General features: G+C 43.1%; 1 protein-coding gene across 13 annotated transcripts in view; it reads right to left on the bottom strand.

The window, feature by feature from the left end:
* Positions 1 to 597: 597 nt before the first annotated feature.
* VWA3A (von Willebrand factor A domain containing 3A) overlaps positions 598 to 19,665 on the bottom strand; it is a 29,376-nt gene continuing 10,308 nt past the window's right edge. For 3 of the 13 annotated variants that reach the window (XM_039360763.1, XM_039360771.1, XM_039360770.1), the window contains 22 exons: positions 19,386 to 19,524; positions 19,188 to 19,291; positions 18,338 to 18,418; positions 17,404 to 17,498; positions 16,304 to 16,423; positions 15,596 to 15,670; positions 15,231 to 15,375; positions 13,970 to 14,165; positions 12,439 to 12,509; positions 11,444 to 11,608; positions 11,111 to 11,189; positions 10,111 to 10,221; positions 8,960 to 9,042; positions 8,684 to 8,836; positions 7,861 to 7,969; positions 6,713 to 6,857; positions 5,794 to 5,938; positions 4,843 to 4,994; positions 4,504 to 4,630; positions 3,651 to 3,748; positions 3,373 to 3,437; positions 2,332 to 3,049 (listed from right to left, as the gene is read on the bottom strand). In XM_039360763.1, the coding sequence (XP_039216697.1) occupies positions 3,407 to 3,437; positions 3,651 to 3,748; positions 4,504 to 4,630; positions 4,843 to 4,994; positions 5,794 to 5,938; positions 6,713 to 6,857; positions 7,861 to 7,969; positions 8,684 to 8,836; positions 8,960 to 9,042; positions 10,111 to 10,221; positions 11,111 to 11,189; positions 11,444 to 11,608; positions 12,439 to 12,509; positions 13,970 to 14,165; positions 15,231 to 15,375; positions 15,596 to 15,670; positions 16,304 to 16,423; positions 17,404 to 17,498; positions 18,338 to 18,418; positions 19,188 to 19,291; positions 19,386 to 19,524 (2,424 nt within the window). In that variant the 3' untranslated portion in view covers positions 2,332 to 3,049; positions 3,373 to 3,406. The other 10 variants (XM_039360765.1, XM_039360767.1, XM_039360766.1 and 7 more) reach the window with 10 other exon arrangements.

The raw sequence follows: 19,665 nt of genomic DNA, 5'->3' as shown, positions 1-19,665 counted from the left end.
TGGTGATGTCCCTGGCAAATCCTTTCACCCTGGAAGCACTTTGGTGCTTCCGACACGGAAGTAGTAATAGTAGCCTTATCCATTCAAAGCAATGGTATGTAGCCTTCAACATGACTGAGTTGTATTTTGAAAATGACATCTACCCATCTGCTGTTTCAGCCCGTTGATTGGATGATTATGAATGATCATAAAGCCATTTGTACAGGCCCTTATGATGTTAATTGTATTCCTGACGCATGACATGTTGGGTTGCCAATGATACAATTAAAATTGAGCTTTTGGAGTCTGGTGAAAGCAAATAACATCTGCATACAAGCAATGGAGCATAAGTAGCAATTAATTGGAAGACATTCAGCTTCTTGGAAATGCCAGCGTAGCATAAGTAGCAATTACTTAGAAGATTATGACCATGGTGGTGAACCTATGGCACACGTGCCAGATGCGGCACTCAGAGCCCTCTCTGTGGGCACGTGCACCATGCCCTGGAGATGGCAACTGTCCCTCTTCAACCAGCCACCCACTAACTCATTGAGCTTCCACGTGGCTGAATGCATCCCAGCATGGCTGGTTTCCCTCCCTCCCATCCCATCCCTCCTGGCCTCGCATGCTCTCCTTTTCCTGGGCATGACCTCCTGGGCATCGCCTCCTCAGCTGTTGGCCGGCCATCCAGCTCAGAGATGGCTTCTCTGAACTGCTGGCGGTGGGCTGCGGAGCACCCAAATGCACCAATTGAGTGGCTGACAGGTGGTGGCTGCTGACAGACACTGTTGGCCTTCATGCACTCACTGGCCTCGCGGCAATGACACCTCTGTCCTGCCTCACCTCACCCCACAGGACGAGCCTCCTGCCCACCACCCCACCTGTCAGAGACCCCCTGGATCTCCCCTAACCCTGCCCGGCTCCCATAGGCGTCCCTCCCGACGAGCAACATCGAGGGGACCTTGGCCACACCCACCCAGTCTGCCATGACCACAACCATGACCACCCAGTGGGCCACGCCCACCCAGCAATAAATAAATGGGTTTTGGGTTGCAGTTTGGGCACTCGGGCTCTAAAAGGTTCGCCATCACTGTTATAGACTAATTTTCATGGCCAATAATCGGATTAGAAGACTAAGGTGAGTGGATGAAAATTAGCAAACTCTTTTGATGTTCCTCAAAAGAGCAGCATCCAACTATTATCTGATTTACAGAAATGTAGCAGATATGGATGCTGTGAGTCAAAAACAGTCAAGAGGACAGCTGTGATTGTGCAATACAATTCCTTCCCCTTTTATATACGGATTGTTCAATGTATATAGAACACGGATGTGACCACACGTGCTATCTTAGTCATTCCCCTGTTTTGACATCATCCCCTCCTCCCCAGATGCAACTACTAGCACACGTGACCATTAGAAGCACGGCAAGCTTTTCTTTATCATGATTGTTAATTGGCTAAATTTCCTTGAACCACACCACAATGCTACCTGCACAAAATGGTGGGGAATTCAAACACAGGACAGAATTCAATGCGTGTTGTTTTTCAAAGCCCTGGAACAGAAGACAAAGGCAGGGAAAGAGAGAGAGAGAGAGAGAGAGAGAGAGGGAGGGAGGGAGGGAGGGAGGGAGGGAGGGAGGAGGGGGAGAGAGAGAGAGAGAGAGAGAGAGAGAGAGAGAGAGAGAGAGAGAGAGAGAGAGAGAGAGAGAGAGATTCAGACTTGCAAGATTCTGTCACGGTTAACATAGGATAAAAAATGAGAGTAGCATTTGTGACTTTTGGTGTTATCCACTTCGAAGGGCTGATATTGGGGCACCAATTATTTAAAGCTGGGCAAATCTAGCAATAGGCCAATTGGTGGTGATGAGGAGCGAGGAGAGGGACAAAATGAAGAAGCAAACATGAAGAAAAACAAGTATTAAATAAAACCTATTTGCCAGGAGAACTCTTCCACAAAGTTTATTGACACTGAAAGGGTCATGAGATTCAAAATGTTCTCTTTGTCTTTCCAAAGGAAACATACAGTGACAGAGCGGTTGATTTATTCTTCTTTTTTTAAAAAAAATCAAAGAGACATACAGTTCTAGGATGGCACGCTGGCAGAATTTCAAAAAATGCAGTTTTTTGCTCCTTAGGGAGTAACGTATATCTCAGTTTTCAAGTTCTGTTTATCCGCTGCACCACACAGTGGAACAGCAGGGATGGTACCTTGCAACACACGTCCTCCTCCACCCCAAAGGTGCTTTTTTTCTAAAGGTGACTGGGCTTGCTTTGTTTTTCCTTGAAGATGTTTCGCTTCTCCTCCGAGAAGCTTCTCCAGCTCTTCTTCCTCCAAAAACGTCAGTTCAGTTCAGTTCTTCTCATCCAAGATGCTGAAGAACTGAAGAACATCTTCAAGGTAAAAACAAGGTCCAGTTGCCTTTGGGACAACCTTGACTTGGAATGACTGAGAATCTCCACTGATTTAACCTTTTTCACTGGAATCTGATGCGGGATGACGGGATCAACAACATTGAATATTTCCAGGAATGTTGATTCTTGGGCAGCAATCTGGGGAATCCATTTGAAGAGATCTGGTCTTAACTTTTGCTCTCCTTTATGTGTTTGAGAGAAAGAGGGAGGCCCAAATCCAGAAGATGATGGGAATTGTGGGAAGTGAAGTTCCCCCCCCAAAAAAAAACAGCTTCTGGGACAAATCTATCTTCAAAAAGTGCACATTCCATAAACAAACTTATAAAACTACAGTGATGTGAACGACACGTTCTTGTTGCATTTGGCAAAGCTGAAAGGATTGTAAACAGACCCCAGATTAAATCACAATTGCCTATGAGGTGCCATCATTGGGGGGGGGGTGAAACAGGGAAGAGAGGCTGTCCCAGTATTTGGGGTGGGGGGGTGGGGTGATGCAATTATTCTGTGGGCAATATAAAAAGAATGAGAAAAGTCTGAAAGATTTTTCAAACTCCTTTGTTTTCATTCCAGAATTCCTGCATGAAATGGAGGAAGATTTGTCCACGGGGATATTATAGCAGCGGTTTATGAAAAAAAAAAATGAACTCCTTTGCTGGTTCTGTTAAAAGAATGATAGAGAGTAAAGATTTTAATAGATCACTGATGCAATTCACTTGTAAGATCATTCTGCTTGATTCTGTTGGGTCAGAATGAGGTATAACCTGTAATCAGAATATAACTGTCTCAAATTTGAAACCTTTATGCTAAATTGGGTAGTTTCGTGTTGTCCTTTTTTTCTTACAGTTACCGGAAATACTCACCAATTCTAAATATATGACGCCACTGTTGGTGTTTTTGAAACTTTTTACATATTCGAAATAGATATCGTTCTGAAAAAGGCTCAGCTATTTAGCAGGAAAGATTAACAAGCAAACATTCTACCTGGAAGCCATTGGATTAAGTGAGACAGCTCTTCTCATTCGTCTTCTTTTTTTTCTAAAAGTGATCTAGTAAAAAAGAAAGATACAAAAAAATATTATCCATGATTTGCTTTCATCTCCTGCTTATTTTATGCAACAGCAGCAGCAGCAGATTCCCCCCCCCCAAAAAAAATATAATGAAAAGAAAATGAAGACCAGCAAAAAACCAACAGTCCTTCAAACAAAGGAACAAGAATTAGGGAAATTGACAAGTCCAGGACCCAAATATTAGACATTCACCTAAAAGTCTTTGCCTGCGTTAAATATTTCCTAGCTTTGTCGATTTCTTCGACAAGCTTCTTCAAATCGTCTCCTTCAAACAAAGGGAAAATGGGATCCTGAGAGAAAACAAAGGTCAAAGGTCAAAGAACCTTTGAGAATAGGGATCACGGAGAGGTGATCACTGCCAGAAATGAAATTACTAGACGAATAAGAATATAATTTGCAATTCCCAAAAGTGCTTTTTCAAAAGGCAACTGGACTTCATTTTTTTTCCCTTGAAGGCGTTTCGCTTCTTGTCCAAGAAGCTTCTTCAGCTCTGACCATCAGAGCTGAAGAAGCTGAAGGAGCATCTTGGATGAGAAGCGAAACGCCTTCAAGGAAAAAACAAAAGTCCAATTGCCTTTTGAAAAAGGACTTTTGGGACAACCATGACCTGGATAACTGATAATCTCTGTAGACAATATAATGTGTAGTGGTTTTAATGTTTGTAAACCACCACCCCCCGAGTAATCTCTGGATAAAATGGGTGGCACGTTAATTTAATAAAATAAATGAATGAATGAATAAAGTTGGTTGAATCTACAGGGGTCAACATCCCTGAGTTAAGATTCCACGCTGTCCAAGGTCCTGACCTTGCAACAGCTAATGCAGATTTTCTCAAATCGTGACAACTTGAAGATCTGTGGATTTCAACTTCCAGAATTTCCCAACCAGAATGTCACCAAGACTGATAAACATTGATTGATCATAGCTGATCTAATCCTAACCTAATCTTCTGGGCGTTGGCACAGTAGATTGCCGTGACCTCATTGTAAAATTATTGGGAATGAAGAGTAATTAACTGATTCCAAGTTGGATCAAGGAATGATACCTCCATATCTTTAAAACCTTGCGAAAGCAGTTGGTGTGCAGCCAACTGTCCGTCCACATCTCCGTGGCAACGATGGTAGCGTCCACCGGTCTGGAAGGCGAGTTTCTTGAGGAAGTCATTGGCCACTCTGTCGAAGACAACAAGGAGAAAGTCCCAAAGTGGGAGTCATTTGAGCTCAATCCTCAACAGCAAGTTCCAAGGGATCCGGAAGACTCCGGGAAGTCGGCCAACTTGCTAAGTTGGTCGTGTTGCAGAAGCTTTCCTCATCTTGGCCCAAGATTAAATTTTAAAAGACTAAATTAAAAAAAAAATCAGTTGGGGCTGCCAAGCAAGAGATACCTGTCCAAGCAATTGAAAGAAATGGTATGGATGGTAACGGCCCGACTTTTCTTAAGCGCTTCAATTTCTTTGAGAATTAAATTGCAACTGGTGTCAGGTTTTCCATCGGTCAGAATGTAGAGGGCTTCTACTTCTTCCAGACTAAAGGCTTGCTGAAAATGACAACACAACCATCTCAAATTAAACAGCAGCTTGGACGCTAGAATACTGGGGTGAAAAGTTCAGTTCACCCACCAGGTCTTGGAGGGGAAAGTGCTTTAAAACCGTCATAAATATGCAGCATTTGCCAAGCGTCTGACCACTGGGATGCTGCAATGGTCTCAAGTGTGAAAAATAGTCATAAGTCACTTTTTTTCAGTATTGTTGTAACTTTGAACAGTTACAAATAGTTGTAAGTAGAGAACTAACTATAGTTTGCAGGACCCCAAACTCAGTCCTTACTGTAGTCTGTAAGTAACCTATCTAATATCATTCTTCCATGTACTACAAATCAGGTACAAAATAGCCGACTTTCCCTCCACAATAGTCTCAAGAGAATTCCCACTAGAACAGGGGTGTCAAACTGCTGGCCTGTGGGCCAGACGCGTCATGCAGAAGCCGCGCCCACCCCGTTGCCAGCAATGGCAAAACCATCCCGATACGTTGTGTGACATCATGTGATGTTGCGAGTTTGACATGTCTGCACTAGAGTATTCCAGCAAAATTGTAATTGGAACCCAGAAAATCTATAGCAGATGATAATTTTTTTGAAGGGAAAACCCATTCTCTATGCTGGGGTCTTCAAGCTTGGCAACTTGAAGACTTGTGGACTTCAACTCCCAGAATTCACAACTGGCTGAGGAATTCTGGGAGTTGGCGTCCACAAGTTTGGAAATGCCTGCTCTGTGCCATTGGCTCCAGGATTTACGGCAACGCTACTTAACTAAGAAGCTTCTGTCCAATTGAACAAACCTGTAAAGCCTTCAAAATGGATGTATTCCCATGAGCCTGAAAGAGTGACACCCACTGGGCAGCCTCGTGGCACATTTCATCGGTGGCCTCCACAAGAGTCTTCTGCCAAAATTGGACCTCTTCTGAGAAAGCGATGAGATTGAACCTGGAGAGAAAGGTCCATCAGGAAGCCCAATCAAGGTGGACAACCACATCAGCAAAACTGTGGTGAGGATCACGTTGAGATATGTGAAATTAAGTGGCCAATAGATTATGTAATTACAATTCATTTTTCTACCCAGGCAATTTGTTGATTATGTCTATGAGATCTGGTGGTTTTTTTTTCATTATCTCTGCAACATTCCATTACTTCGTTGTTTGAGTAGCATGTTGGGAAGCCTCCTTCCAAAATGGCCTCCTTCCAAAATTTGGATTAAAGTTGCATCAACTTAGTATACTCTCTAGTCCTGTAAACCACATCTTCTACCATGTTAATGTTTTGGTAACTATTTCTGAGAGCTCTGACAGTCACACAAGTTTCTTCAGGCCACACCTTCTGCGTTATCAGGTTGGCTTGTGTTCAGGATTTCCTCGTGTATGATTTAATAACAGTAATCAACTCCAAACACATCTAGGTCAACTATTTCTTGCACGCAAGAGCAAGTGGGACTTTGGGCATTCTCACCAGAACCTTCAGCAGATCCACCATCTTCACTGAGTAGGTTTCCTCCAAAACTTCCCCGGTGCTGTAGATATATGGGGCTATCCTATAACCAGTTAGAGCTCTTATATGTCAACAGAAAACTGAGCGCTCACTTCTGGTCCCTTGTGAGAAATGTGGGGGTGAGGTCAGGAGAAGCCTGCTTATGAGGACAACTTACCAGTCTGAGACTGGTTATGACTGGAATGAGGTAAGCTACTATTCCTGCATCTTCCTTACTTGGTGGCCTTCTTCCTCAGCTGTTCCCAGATTAGGGAGGTGAGCTCTTTGGCAACCAGACTCAAGGTGTGCTCCATGGAACCAGATGTGTCAATGAGGATGCAAACTTTGGCTTCCAAGATGACTCCAAAGAATCGGCGGCTGCCTAAGAAAGAGAATTTGTCACTGTTGACCACCCTTTTTGTCTTACTTAGCACAGGGTTTAATCTAAAGAGTCGGAATCAGGATAAAAGGTAGATGGTGGCCAGGAATCCCATCAAACGAACCTTCTCCAGGCTGGTACCTTTGGGATATATAATGTCAACATCTAGAACGGTGGTCTTCAAACTTAGCAATTTTAAGACTTATGGATTTCAACTCCCAGAATTCCTCAGCCAGCCCTGGCTGGGAGTAGAAGTCCACAAGTCTTGATCAAGAATTCTCCATGCATGATCATGGTCCAGCATGGTCATGGTTGAGGATTCTAGGAAACTAAGTCCACACACTTAAAGAATATTCAGTTTGGCTGGCCTCTAAAACTGGATCAGACATGTCCCAGAGGCGCTTTTTCAAAGTGTGCTTGGCTGAGGAATTCTGGAGTTGAAGTCCACAAGTCATAAAAGGGCCAAGTTTGAAGACCCCTGACCTAGATGATTGAGAATCTCCATAGTCACGGATCAGAAATATTTGATTCAATAAGGTGGTGAGGTATGGTGTGAAAGTCATTGTTGATTCCATGACCTCTTTAGCTTCCAGCACTTGTAAGGCAGGTTGACGAAGACCATAGAATTGTCCTGTAAGCTACAATCCTAGCCTAAATGTTACAGATGAATGGAGATATAGTGGGCCCTACAAAATCTGACACTCTAATCATTTCTATAGATATTGAAATGAAGGAACCAAACTTTCTCATCAGTTGAAATCACCTAGAGCAAGGTTGGGTTGTGGCATGACCCAAAATCCCACTCTTACATTCTTGCATTATGACACGAGTTTCATCATTATTCCTCTTCCTTCGCACGTGCTATGCTATGAGCCTGAACTGGTTCAAAAGAATTAGCTTGCCCCCAGCTTTGGGGCCACATGATCCAATTCTGAATGCAAAGAGCATAAATAACTCCTGTCAAGATGGTTAATAGTGGGGCAACTCCTTGATAGGATAGACAGACCCGAGAGAAGCCACTGTAGTCTTCGGACGTAGCATTGCAACACTCTCTCCAACTGCTTCATGTAATCATCCAAATCCTTGGATTGAATCTGCAGATGCTTCACCATCCCCTGGGAGACAAGATCACAAGAGGTCACTCAAAGAGGGGATGGGAGGGTTATGTCCAATGTAGGCTAGGCTAAGAAACCCATGCGATGTAGGTCTAAGACTATTTTTACTGGAACAGCTGTTAGGAGCAGAATCTTGTACACTGGTATATGCCTCCGCCTCCCTCATTTTATCTTTGTGTGAATTAGGGAGGGGCTCGTGAATCATTCTCTCTTCTATCTTTCTATCTATCATCTCTCTGTTTATTTCTATCTGTCTAAGCTCCATTTCTGTCTGTTTATCTGTCAGTCTTTCTGTTTATCCTTGTAGTTATCATGTGTCTATTTCTATTTAATTTATATGTCTATCATGTCTGTCTGCCTGTCTTCCTGTCTGTCTGTCTGTCTGTCTGTCTGTCTGTCTATCTATCTATCTATCTATCTATCTATCTATCTATCTATCTATCTATCAATCATCTATTTACCTGTTTGGAAAGACCATGACTCTTAACTAATAACAACAGCAAATAAATAAATAAGGATTAAAAATCCAAGGCTGAGGACAGTTGGAGAAAAATGGCTATGATTACTTATATAGTAATGTTGGCTGGGGAATTCTGGGAGTTGAAGTCCACACATCTTTAGGTGGCCAGGATTGAGAAACACTGCTATATACAATCAGGATTGTTGAAGAGACGTTTCACGTTCCCTCTAAAAGAACCCACAGCGGGGACTCACCTGCATTTCTACACTTGGGAATATGTCACAATATTTTGCCGAAACTTTCTTGTGCAACGATTCCACCATCTGCTTCCGATGGACGCTCCCGGGTCCAAACACAACAGTGGCCAAATCTAGCTTCAGCTTTTTCAGGCTGCATTTACTGAGCCACTAAGGGACAGGAGGAAAAAGGGAGTCTCGTTTGAGCGAATGGAGGATGCACCGCAAGCGAAGAAGCATTTCAGTGACTTAATAATCTTTCCCTTCAGGCAGCGTGTTACGGACAATACGTACTGCCTTGGTGGAGCAGATTTCCTCCTCATTTGGCAACATCAGCGAAGCAATCAATCTTTTCCCGCTCTTTTTGAAAACTGCCTCTGGAGAGGAAGAAAGCTATGTTATTCTTGCTTCTGAAACACACCTCCTTATATTCTCCTTCCTGGAAGGAGAGAAATGTGAATTTAAAAATGCACATTTCAATCTCTCAAGTGGAAAAAGAGGCCCATCCTGTAGCCAATCTGTTGCTCAGCTTGGGATGCTAAAAGTTTTTTTTTTAATGTTTTATTGATTTTTCTAATTTTACCTTTAAGTGTTTTGGTCACCATGATGTAAAAAAAGATGCTGAAACTCTAGAAAGAGTACAGAGAAGAGCAACAAAGAAGATTAAGGGGCTGGAGGCTAAAACATATGAAGAACAGCTGCTGGAATTGGGAATGTCTAGTTTAATGAAGAGAAGGACGAGAGGGGACAGGATAGCAGTCTTCCAGTATCTGAGGGGCTGCCCCAAAGAAGAGGCAGTCAAGCTATTTTCCAAGGCGCCTGAAGGCAGGACAAGAAGCAATGGATGGAAACTAATCAAGGAGAGAAGCAACCTGGAACTAAGGAGAAACTTCCTGACAATTAGAACAATTAACCAATGGAACAACCTGCCTCCAGAAGCGATGACTGCTCCAACACTAGAAGTTTTTATGAAGAGACAGGACAGCCATTTGTCTGAAATGGTGTAGGGTTCCTGCCTGAGCAGGGGGTTGGACTAGATGAACTCTAAGGTCCCTTCCAACTTTATTATTATTAGTATTATTAGTATTATTTAAAAAGCAATGTGGCGGCTGAGTTAAATGATAATTCAATGACATACAAATATCTTTAGTACAAGTCTCAAACTATCACATTAAATATTTCCTCTCTTTTCCCCTTACTATTTGCTGCCTCATATTTAAAGTAATACAATTCTTCTTATATCAATTAAATAAAAGTAACATCCTTACATTTATCAATAATGTTTAGCTTTTACATGTCCTGGTTGTTTTAACATTCATTCTTTATAGACAATCAATGTCCTAATTAGTTTTCCCCAATTTTTAGTTTCCCATTAATAATAATGCTAAAGGTTTACAAACATCTTTGTGGGAAGAAAACCTCCCCCATTATCTGAAGAAACCCACCTATGTTTTTCCTTTGGCGGTGATCCAGCAAAGAGTCTGACATCGCTGGCTGTCTTTTTGCCTTGAGGTTCAATTTCTTTCTGGCCAGGAAAATCTCTTTTATGGGCTGAACTGCACAATAAATCAAATCATCATCAACTTCCCCATCTAAAATCAGATTACCCCATCCTTTCAAGATGGGTACGGCTTGCATTCTAAGTAGGATTAATTCATTCTTTCTCTTGTTTTGGTCTTCTCTGTATTTTTTTTTTCTTATAGCCTGCAAGCAGGATGTTTGTAATCTGTTGAAAATTTAAGACTCTGATAAAATCATTTGGATTAGTCCCATCCTATAAAAGGAAAGGGGGGGAGAGGCTATCTGATTGGTCAGCAGGCCCCCACCCCTGAAAAGACAGCGGAGACTATGTTAACTATGCAGGGAGAAAAAAAGTATTAAACACGTCACTGTATTTTAATTACAAACAAACAGGCCAGATGGATAGATAGAGAATCCACAGTCATATTCACCCAATTTTGCAAGGGGGGATTCATCCAATCTTCTAAGCCGGGAGTGTCCAACCTTGACAACTTTAAGACCAGGACTTTAAGATCCAGAATTCCCTCGCCTGCATGACCCCTAACTCATTAAAATACAGCAGATTTACCTCAGGTGTATCCAAGCTTAGCGATTTAAGTCTCGTGGACTTCAACTCCCAGAATTCCCCAGCCTGCATGAATCCTAACTCATTAAAATACAGTAGATTTACATCAGGTGTATCCCAGAATTCCCCAGCCAATATTTCTGGCTGAGGAATTCTGGAAGCCAAAGTCCACAGGTCTTACAGTTGCCAAGCTTGGACATCTGTATCCTAAGGCAAATCGAAACAAGCTATATTGTGACTTAAAAGCCATGGCAGCTTCCACACAGATGGGCTTCAGCTGACTATGGACTTAGATCTGACTTAGAGTTACGGAGCCACCCTTGCTTATCCCATCTGGTAACCATTTCGCTTCTACACACCTGGTGGGATTTCCGCTTTGCCGCTTGGAGGACGCCACGAAAGGGCCTTGGGGCTACCAGTCCTCTCGCCATCCTGGTGCTGTTCTCACGGACAATAAAGAGATGGGGGACAGAATGAGAAAAACACTCGTTCTTTCATTTCATAATAAAATTTCGCGTATTTCGGTTTCGTGTTTTTCCTGCTCCAGCAATTTTCCTTCTCCAGCAATTCTACAAAAGGTGTTTTCTTGACTCAAGGACCAGAATTGGTCAAGGGGTAAAAATACTGAACAAAGCAAGGAAGTGACAATAGATTACGGTAGAGTTCATTTTGAAATACCAGCACCAACTTACCATCCTGGCAAGGGTGAGGGCTGTCGGCTTTGGAAATGGTAATTTTGAAGGTCTGGGTTTTTTTTCTTCTTTCTTTAGTGATGACAGGTCATCTGTCATGGGAGGTGACTGGTTCCTTGAAATGTTTCCTGATCTCTGCCTTAAAGAGTCCACTAACACGGCACACTGAAAGCAAAGCAACAATCAGAAAACACACTGAGGCTTGCCTTAGAGCAGGGGTCTTCAAACGTGGCCCTTTGATGACTTGTGGGCTTCAACTCCCAGAATTCCTCAGCCAGCGTGCCTGGCTGAGGAATTCTGGGAGTTGAAGTCCACAAGCCATCAAAGGGCCACGTTTGAAGACCCCTGCTTTAGAGGCAAATTTCACGGAAGACATAACTGTAACTCTTATCAGGAACGAATTCTGAAGGAAATTAATAGCAAATCGGGGTTTTTTTTTTCCATTCCCGTTTAAAGGGAGATTCATGAAGTGTGTATTTCTAACTACCTGGGCACAGAGCAAAATTTATAAATGAATTCCTGTTCTCCACATCAAAAACACGCATACAGACATTGGTACATTTTTCTGTAAGCGTGATTTGTTGCTGTTCTTAAAATCTATTTCCATGGATGGGAAAGAAAAGACATTAAATAAATGAATGTGTTCTGAAGTCTGTGCCTACCGTAAACTGGGAAACATTCTTTTTGCTCTAACTTTGGTATTTTTTTTTTTCACAAATTACAATCACCAGATTGCTGCTGCAAAAATCTCAACCACCACTAGAGGGCCACAAGGAGTGAGAGATTTCAGGGACCCTTTGCTGCCATCGTGTGGTCATTTATATTCACCTAGTTCAGATCTAGTATATACATCTTAGAAATCGACAGGGGAACGCCCGTTGGCCTGAATGATTGTGCAAAATGCTACACCAGGTGATCAGACCACTGCATCCTCCTCATGGTAAAGAGACATAGCTTAAAATAAAGTCAATTTTTCAAAAGATCTATGATCCAACCTTGTGAGAGTAATTAACTGCTTTTTCCATTTCAGATAGGATAAGGCTGATGTCATCGCTTTCGTTGATACCTTTCCGGAAAGCAAGGAGGAATTAAAAAAAAACAACAACACACAAAATATAAACTCCTAAGTTTTGAAACATGATGCAATCCAACTTTTACAAAAAATTGTTAGCACACACAACCACACAGACGCACACCTCTTGGAACAGTTTGGGAATGTTATGATTTTTTTGGTGGAGGTCCATGCAATTCTAGGTATTTATCAATGAAGTTATTTTTACCAGTATGTTCCATCTTTCCCACAAAATTTCAAGGCAGTTCACAGAGAGGGTCTTCCCTCCGTTTTATCCACACAACCCTGGGAAGCTGTGGTAAAATATAGTGAATAACACATGGGGTTGGTTGGTCAACCAGATATCTGGATTTGAGTCTTCACTTTGCCAGAGAAAAATAAGGTTTTGATTGACCACGGGTGCTTCAGCACCTTCTTTGCAAGGCGGACATATTTGTGTGAGTTTGCGTACATTTGTGCAAAATGTTCACAGCTTCAGTTTCAGACATCTCCAAGGTTAGGTTGAGAAGGAGATGTGTTTTTGCAAAGTTGCTGCTCAGTCCGTGTTGTCCAAGGTGAGGAAGCTACAACTCTCCAGCTGTTGCTGGAGTATGATTTACATGATCCCTTGTCGTTAGTCACATCAGATTGGTTGAAGAGAACTGGGAGTGCTAGGACGTCAAGTCCAAGAACATAAAGAACATCTGGAGATACAAAAAGTTCTCCTTCCTGTGGCACCCTAAGAGCAGGACAATGGGGCAGAAGTCAAGAACTCTATGAAGGAGAAGGATCAGGAGGCCCGAAGGCCCACATTTTGAAATAAAGGATGTGTTATACAGGTACTCCTCGACCTACACTCACCATTGGGACCAAGAATGAATGAAACATCTGCAAGAAAACCACCAAGCTCAGAGAACAGCAAGGATGCCTGCCACAGTCCTCCTCCTCCTATCTCCTTCTCCTCCTCCTCCTCCTCCTTTCCACTCCTCTTTCTCCTCCTCCTTCTCGTCTTCCTCCTCCTCCTCTTCCTCCTCCTATCTCCTCCTCCTCCTTTCCACTCCTTTCTCCTCCTCCTCCTCCTCCTTCTCCTCCTTTTCACTCCTCTTTCTCCTTCTTCTCCTCCTCCTATCTCCTCCTCCTCCTTTCCACTCCTCTTTCTCCTCCTGCTCCTCTCTTCCTCCTCCCTCCTCCTCCTTCTAGGACCAAGTACCCCACAATACTGTTTCACCATGGAGCTAGATCTGATTTACTCATACAGAATAGAAGGAAAAAAAAGGTGATTTGTAATACTGTAGTCCCAACTCAAAGCTCCTCAGAACGGTAAAACAGAAAGATAAACCCTTGAAGAAGGAAGAACCCACTCCAGCAAGATTAAAGAGGTGCCCACATCCTTAAAAGGCCCAGAGACCACTTGAAAGGGTTCCCATGTGGCAGCTGGAGGCGCATTAAAAATACACCCTGAAATTCTAGCGCACCTGTTTCTCCAAAGCAATGAAAACGTCCGTTGGCGGCCTGCACAATTTCTTTGTAAGCGGTGGCGGTTTCTTCGGGACTCGCGTAGCGTGGTGGCGGGTCTTCTTCAAACGAATAAGAGTTAACACTGAAGAGGCAAACGTGGAGTTGCAAATCACAGCCCCCACAGACTTCAACCAGGTAAGAAGAGATGAGGTGCTGAAAGACAAAGAAGGTGGAAACCAAATGCGACGGACAGCATCATTTGACACGAACGTAATTGATTCCTGGCTTGAAGGCCATTCAAGGGTTTCACATTCATTAACAGAATCAGTTTTATAAAAAGCAGGGAACCAGTGTAATTGCAACCGTGGTGCAAGGGTGCACAATCCATGAGCCATGGGATCTGTGTGTGGCTCCTCCAATATGCAACAGAGGGCCACAGCTTCTAATTGCAAATCCTTGGCGATGTCCATTTTGCTCTCCTATTCAGGCTGCCTCCGTGATGCCAACGAGCCATGACCTTAAAGCAACGTTTCTCAACCTCAGCAATGTTTAAGATGGGTGGACTTAACTCCCAGAACTCTCCAGACAGCCTTTGGCCAACCAGACAAATGGCTGTCCAGTCTCTTCTTAAAAACCTCCAGTGATGGGGCTACCCACAACTTCTGGAGGCAAGTTGTTTCACTGGTTAATTGTTCTCACTGTCAGGAAATTTGTCCTTAATTCTAGGTTGCTTCTCTCTTTGTTTAGTTTCCATCTGTTACTTCTTGTCCTGCCTTCTGGTGCTTTGGAGAATAGCTTGACTTCCTCTTCTTTGTGGCAGCCCTTCAAATATTGTAACACTGCCATCATGTCACCCCGTCCGTCTTTTCATTAAACCAGACACACCCAATTCCCGCAACCATTCTTTGTATGTTTTAGCCTCCAGTCCCCTAATCCTCTTTGTTGCTCATTTTTAACGACGGTATTATCTTCATCTAACTGAGTTCACGCCCACCTGCTGATATAAAAAGAATCATGCAATCTACTTTTCCACTTCCTAGCTCTTTGCCAACCCAAACAAGTTGTGGCATATTAAGGCTTTTGGCATTTAAGATAAGATAACCTTTATTGTCATTTTTTTTTTACCGTGGGCACAACGGCACACATCAAAAAAATGAAATTTAGTTGCCCGCTCTCAAAGTGAAACACATACGTGACACGCATCTAAACATACTATATACAACATATATAATGAAGCGTTCTGCACGTTGCCTAAACTGATTTTGGAAATCCACCTACCGTCTCCTGATCTGGCACTCCAGCTGCCAGCAGATACAGGCCTTGAGATGCATGCCTGTCTTTATCTTTAAAATTCACCTCCACGGCTCTTTTGAGGGCCTTCAAAAGATTCCTGGTGCCCTTGGCACGAAGACACAGAACCCATCTAGAAAAAAACAACCAAGCGTCAGACATGTCCTTCTCGAACATTCCACGTCTGTGGGGCTGATACAAAAGGGATCAAGACTGGGACATCAAGAACAGGGGCACCACTTGAAAGTTAGAAAACGGGCAGTCGAGCACAATTTGTCCAGGTTGGACACGCCAGGTTTTGCTCGTTCATCTGGACTGAAGAAGTGGAAAAATATCTACACGTGGTCCTTTACCTCCAAGCACTCTGCAAGTTGTCTGGATGAGGTGGGACCATCTCAGGTTGCCAAGCCCTAACGTCATTTCCAAAGCTGCCAAAAAGAACGTAGAATCAACAAACATTGGCCAGGCTCACACGTGACTTGTTGGAAAGATAAATTAGTTACCCCAATTTATGTCCAACCCGCATACAGGTAGTCTTCGCGTTGAGCCCCAAATTTACGTGGCTACGTGAGTCAGTTGTTGAATGAGTTTTGCCTCCTTTCATGTCCTTTTTTCTCACAGTTGTTAAGTGATTGTGAAGTGAATCTGGCTTCCCCATTGACTTTGCTTGTCAGAAGGATGTGAAAGGAGATCATGTGACTCCGGGACACTTGCAACAGTCCTAAGTACATGCCAGTGGCCAAACATCTGAATTTTGATCAGACTGTGTGAAAAACAGTCCTACATTGCTTTTTCAGTGCTGCTGCTGCTGCTTTCAGATTAAGATTTCTTTTGTTAAGATTAGATTTCTTCGGCGGCAACCATTTTGGCTTCTTTGCAGAATAGGAAGACAGGTTCTCTCATCTCAGACCCAAGCCAGCATTTCCCGGATCACAGCTTTGTAGATCGGTAGATGAATGTATGACCTTACTTCTTTTTTCTTCCAAAACATGTCGGGTTTTTATTTTCTTAAAAATATTATCCAGTAGAAAAATGACCGAAACGAAAGAAAAGCCACTTACGCAAGGATGTTGAACAGGTCCTTACTGGCCATTTGCTCTTCTAATAAAAGGCGTAGAGAATGTTGGAGATGAAAGATGTAAGGGGAATTCGTTTTGGAGATATCAACCAGGATAACCACCCTAATGGAAAACCAAAGGCTATTAACATTTCCTCTCCCTTCTTTTTGATGCTTAGTTTTCCTGCATTTGGTTCCCTTCTTTTCAGCTTTAAGCAGCCCTGTGAGACCAGAGAAGGTGGAAGATAAACCCTGATTTATGGTTTGTTGTAGTGCTTCCAAAGCACTTTTTTCCCTTTATTATACAAAACTAGAAAGTCCTTCTTTAAATATCAGTGGTGATGGGGTAATGGGTTTGTGTGTTGTCGCTTAAAGAAAAATCACATTTGCTCAATTTTATATAATTTATCTCGATTTGGGAAGCATTGGTTGTGTTTGACCAGCCCAGACAATTACAAATAAATCCCTGACTTACAGCCACAACTGGGGTTGGAATGCCGGTCATCAATTGGTGAGATTGTAAGTCAAGTCCCCAAATGACCGGACTCAATTTATGTCCATTTTTACCTCCGTCATAAAGCAAATCCTGTGGTCCTTAATTTCTTTGCCTCTGTTTAACCGCTGAGTTTACTTCTTGCATTTCTGTTCCCGTATCATTGCCCAGAGTCAGTTGGAATTGAAATACATTCAAATAAATTATTTTGTTATTATCATCATTTCAGCGGGTGCACCAGGAGGTCTCCCTCCTGTTAAACCAGGATGCAGTCAAAGTATCAAGAGGGGATTGGCCAAGAGCAAGGGTAGGCAACCTGGGTTCTTTTATGACTCGTGGACTTCAACTCCCAGAATTCCTCAGGAAGCCATGTTGAGGGGAAAGGGAGAGGTTTCCAAGCTGAGCCATGCTGGCTGAGGAATTCTGGGAGTTGAAGTCCATGAGTCATAAAAGAGCCAAGGTGGCCTACTGACTCAGGAATTCTGGGAGTTGAAGTCCACGAGTCATAAAAGAGCCAAGGTGGCCTACCCCTGGCCAAGAGGAACAGAGAGAGGTAGAAATAAAAGGCAAGAAGGCATCTGAAACAGATGCAAAGAAGTCAACTTGGGTACCTCTTTTCACAAACTGTTCCCCAAATTCCTCTGCTGGAAAGAGATAGCCAATCAATGCGTCTCTCGTACAATTTCACCATCTGCCCCAGCTGCTTCTGTGAAGCAAAGGAGAAGAGATATCGTCTGAAGTTGCTGGCTAAGGATTAGACAAACATTTCAGGCAACAAATGTTGGGAGTTCTTTCTGAAGTCAAATTCCCATAGAAGAGTGGAGAAGGTGCTTCAAGATGTCCACACCATCCATGATCGGGAGGTTCTCCAATCTTCCACCCATCTACAGCAGGGGCCTTCAAACTTGGCCCTTTTACGACTTGTGGGCTTCAACTCCCAGAATTCCTCAGCCAGGCATTCTGGGAGTTGAAGTCCACAAGTCGTAAAAGAGCCAAGTTTGAAGAGCCCGATCTACAGCATCATGGTTGCAATCATCTTCCCCGCTCTCCTAAGATACAGGCAATCCTTGACTTATGACCACAACTGGAACCACAATTTCTGTTGTGGTTAAATGAGCCACACTGGATTTTATAACCGTTTCGCCACAGCCGTTAAAGCAAATTGTTGCGGTTGTTAAGTAACTCATGCAGTTGTTAAGCCAACCTGACTTCTTCCCACAGGCTTCGCGAGTCAGAAGCTGGCTGGGAAGCTCACAAATGATGATCACGTTATGCTACAACTGTCGTAAATACGTACCAGTTGCCAAATGAACAAATTTCGGTCACGCAATCATGGGGATACTGAAAGAATTGTGAGGACTGGTCATAAATAGCTTTTCTTAGTGCAGTTGTAGCTTCGAAGGATGCACACACAGAAAATAGTTGTAAGTCAAGGACTGCCTATATAGAAATGGGACTGTGTTGTGTGCAGCACTTCAGACCTTGATCAGCTGTTTAGCCCCAAGACAAACAATGGTTAGAACGGGTGATGTGCAATTTATTCACCTGGTAATCATATAATATTGGAGGATCTACGTGGATATTTTTCACTGTCCCATCGTGCCACTCAAACTGCATCATGGCATTCTGCAACAAAAAGGATGACCACAACATCACAAAACCAGGTGGCAGGCACTCCTTGGCTCACAGCCACCACTGAGCATTTGTGTTGTTAAGTGAAACATTTGTTAACTGAGTTTTGCCCCATTTTACAAGTGTTTTTCAGGGAGGCTGGTCTATCAGGGCAATGTGGTCTACCCCAAATGTGGGAAGGAGCCTACTGCTTCCGCTTCCACCTTTCAGCCTCAATCTAGGAGCCTTCACAGGTGGCTGCTCCTGCAACAAGACTATTTGTGTGTCAGATTTAAATTTACCGAGACAGAAATAGCTAGACTAGTCTCCTTTTAATTCTTTTTCGGAAAATTTAAATTTAACCCCATTGTACAACTTTTCTAGCCAGTGAATTGCTGGAATTGTTAAGTTAGCAACAGGGCTGTTAAATTTCCCCTTGGCTTTGCTAGTCAGAAGGTCACCAAAACTGATCACATGACCCCAGGGCACTGTAATCGTCATAAATATGAACCAGTTGCCAAGCATCCAGTATGTCTAGTTTAATGAAGAGAAGGACGTGGGGGGGGGGACATGATAGCAGCCTTCCAATATCTCAGGGGCTACCCCAAAGAAGAGGGAGTCAAGCTATTCTCCAAAGCTCCTGAAGGCAGGACAAGAAGCAACGGATGGAAGCTAACCAAAGAGAGAAGCAATCTGGAACTAAGGAGAAATTTCCTGACAGTGAGAAGAATTAACCAATGGAACAGCTTGCCTTCAGAAACCAAATCAGTTTTCCTTGACTTACCCCGTGCAGAGTGGACGATACCGTTTTGCGAAGGACAGGCACAAATTCTTCCACGGGCGAGAAGGCATTGGGTGCTAAGACTTGGTAAAGGCCAAGCTTCTTGGCTGCAGGAAGGACAGAAGAAACAGGAGTCCAGCAACTGGTCTGGATGGGTGTTGTTTCAGAGGGAAAATCTGTTTTTTTTTTTTTTTGCCTTACCTCGCAATCCATTGGCTTTTAACCATTCGGCGGAAGATTTGGCCAAGAAATTGGGGATCTGGATTGCAAGAGGGCGCTCGTGCTGGAGGGGTTTGGACAGCTGTACCAAAGAGGATGAGCTTAAACGTTCCGTTGAACTCTAAGCAGAGAGAGAGTCAACACGTCTCTGTTAAAAACAAACCTGTGTGTTCTTGTTCGTGTTGAATAACAACTGCAAAATGTTAATTAAAGGGAGAGCCTCCACCAAGGTGTTTTTTTTTTTAAAAAAAATCATTTCTAA

Source organism: Crotalus tigris, unplaced genomic scaffold, assembly GCF_016545835.1.
Source record: "Crotalus tigris isolate CLP2741 ecotype Arizona unplaced genomic scaffold, ASM1654583v1 scf7180000019173.45859301935:6455823, whole genome shotgun sequence".
NCBI lineage: Eukaryota > Metazoa > Chordata > Lepidosauria > Squamata > Viperidae > Crotalus > Crotalus tigris.
This window is presented reverse-complemented; position numbering and strand designations above follow the sequence as displayed.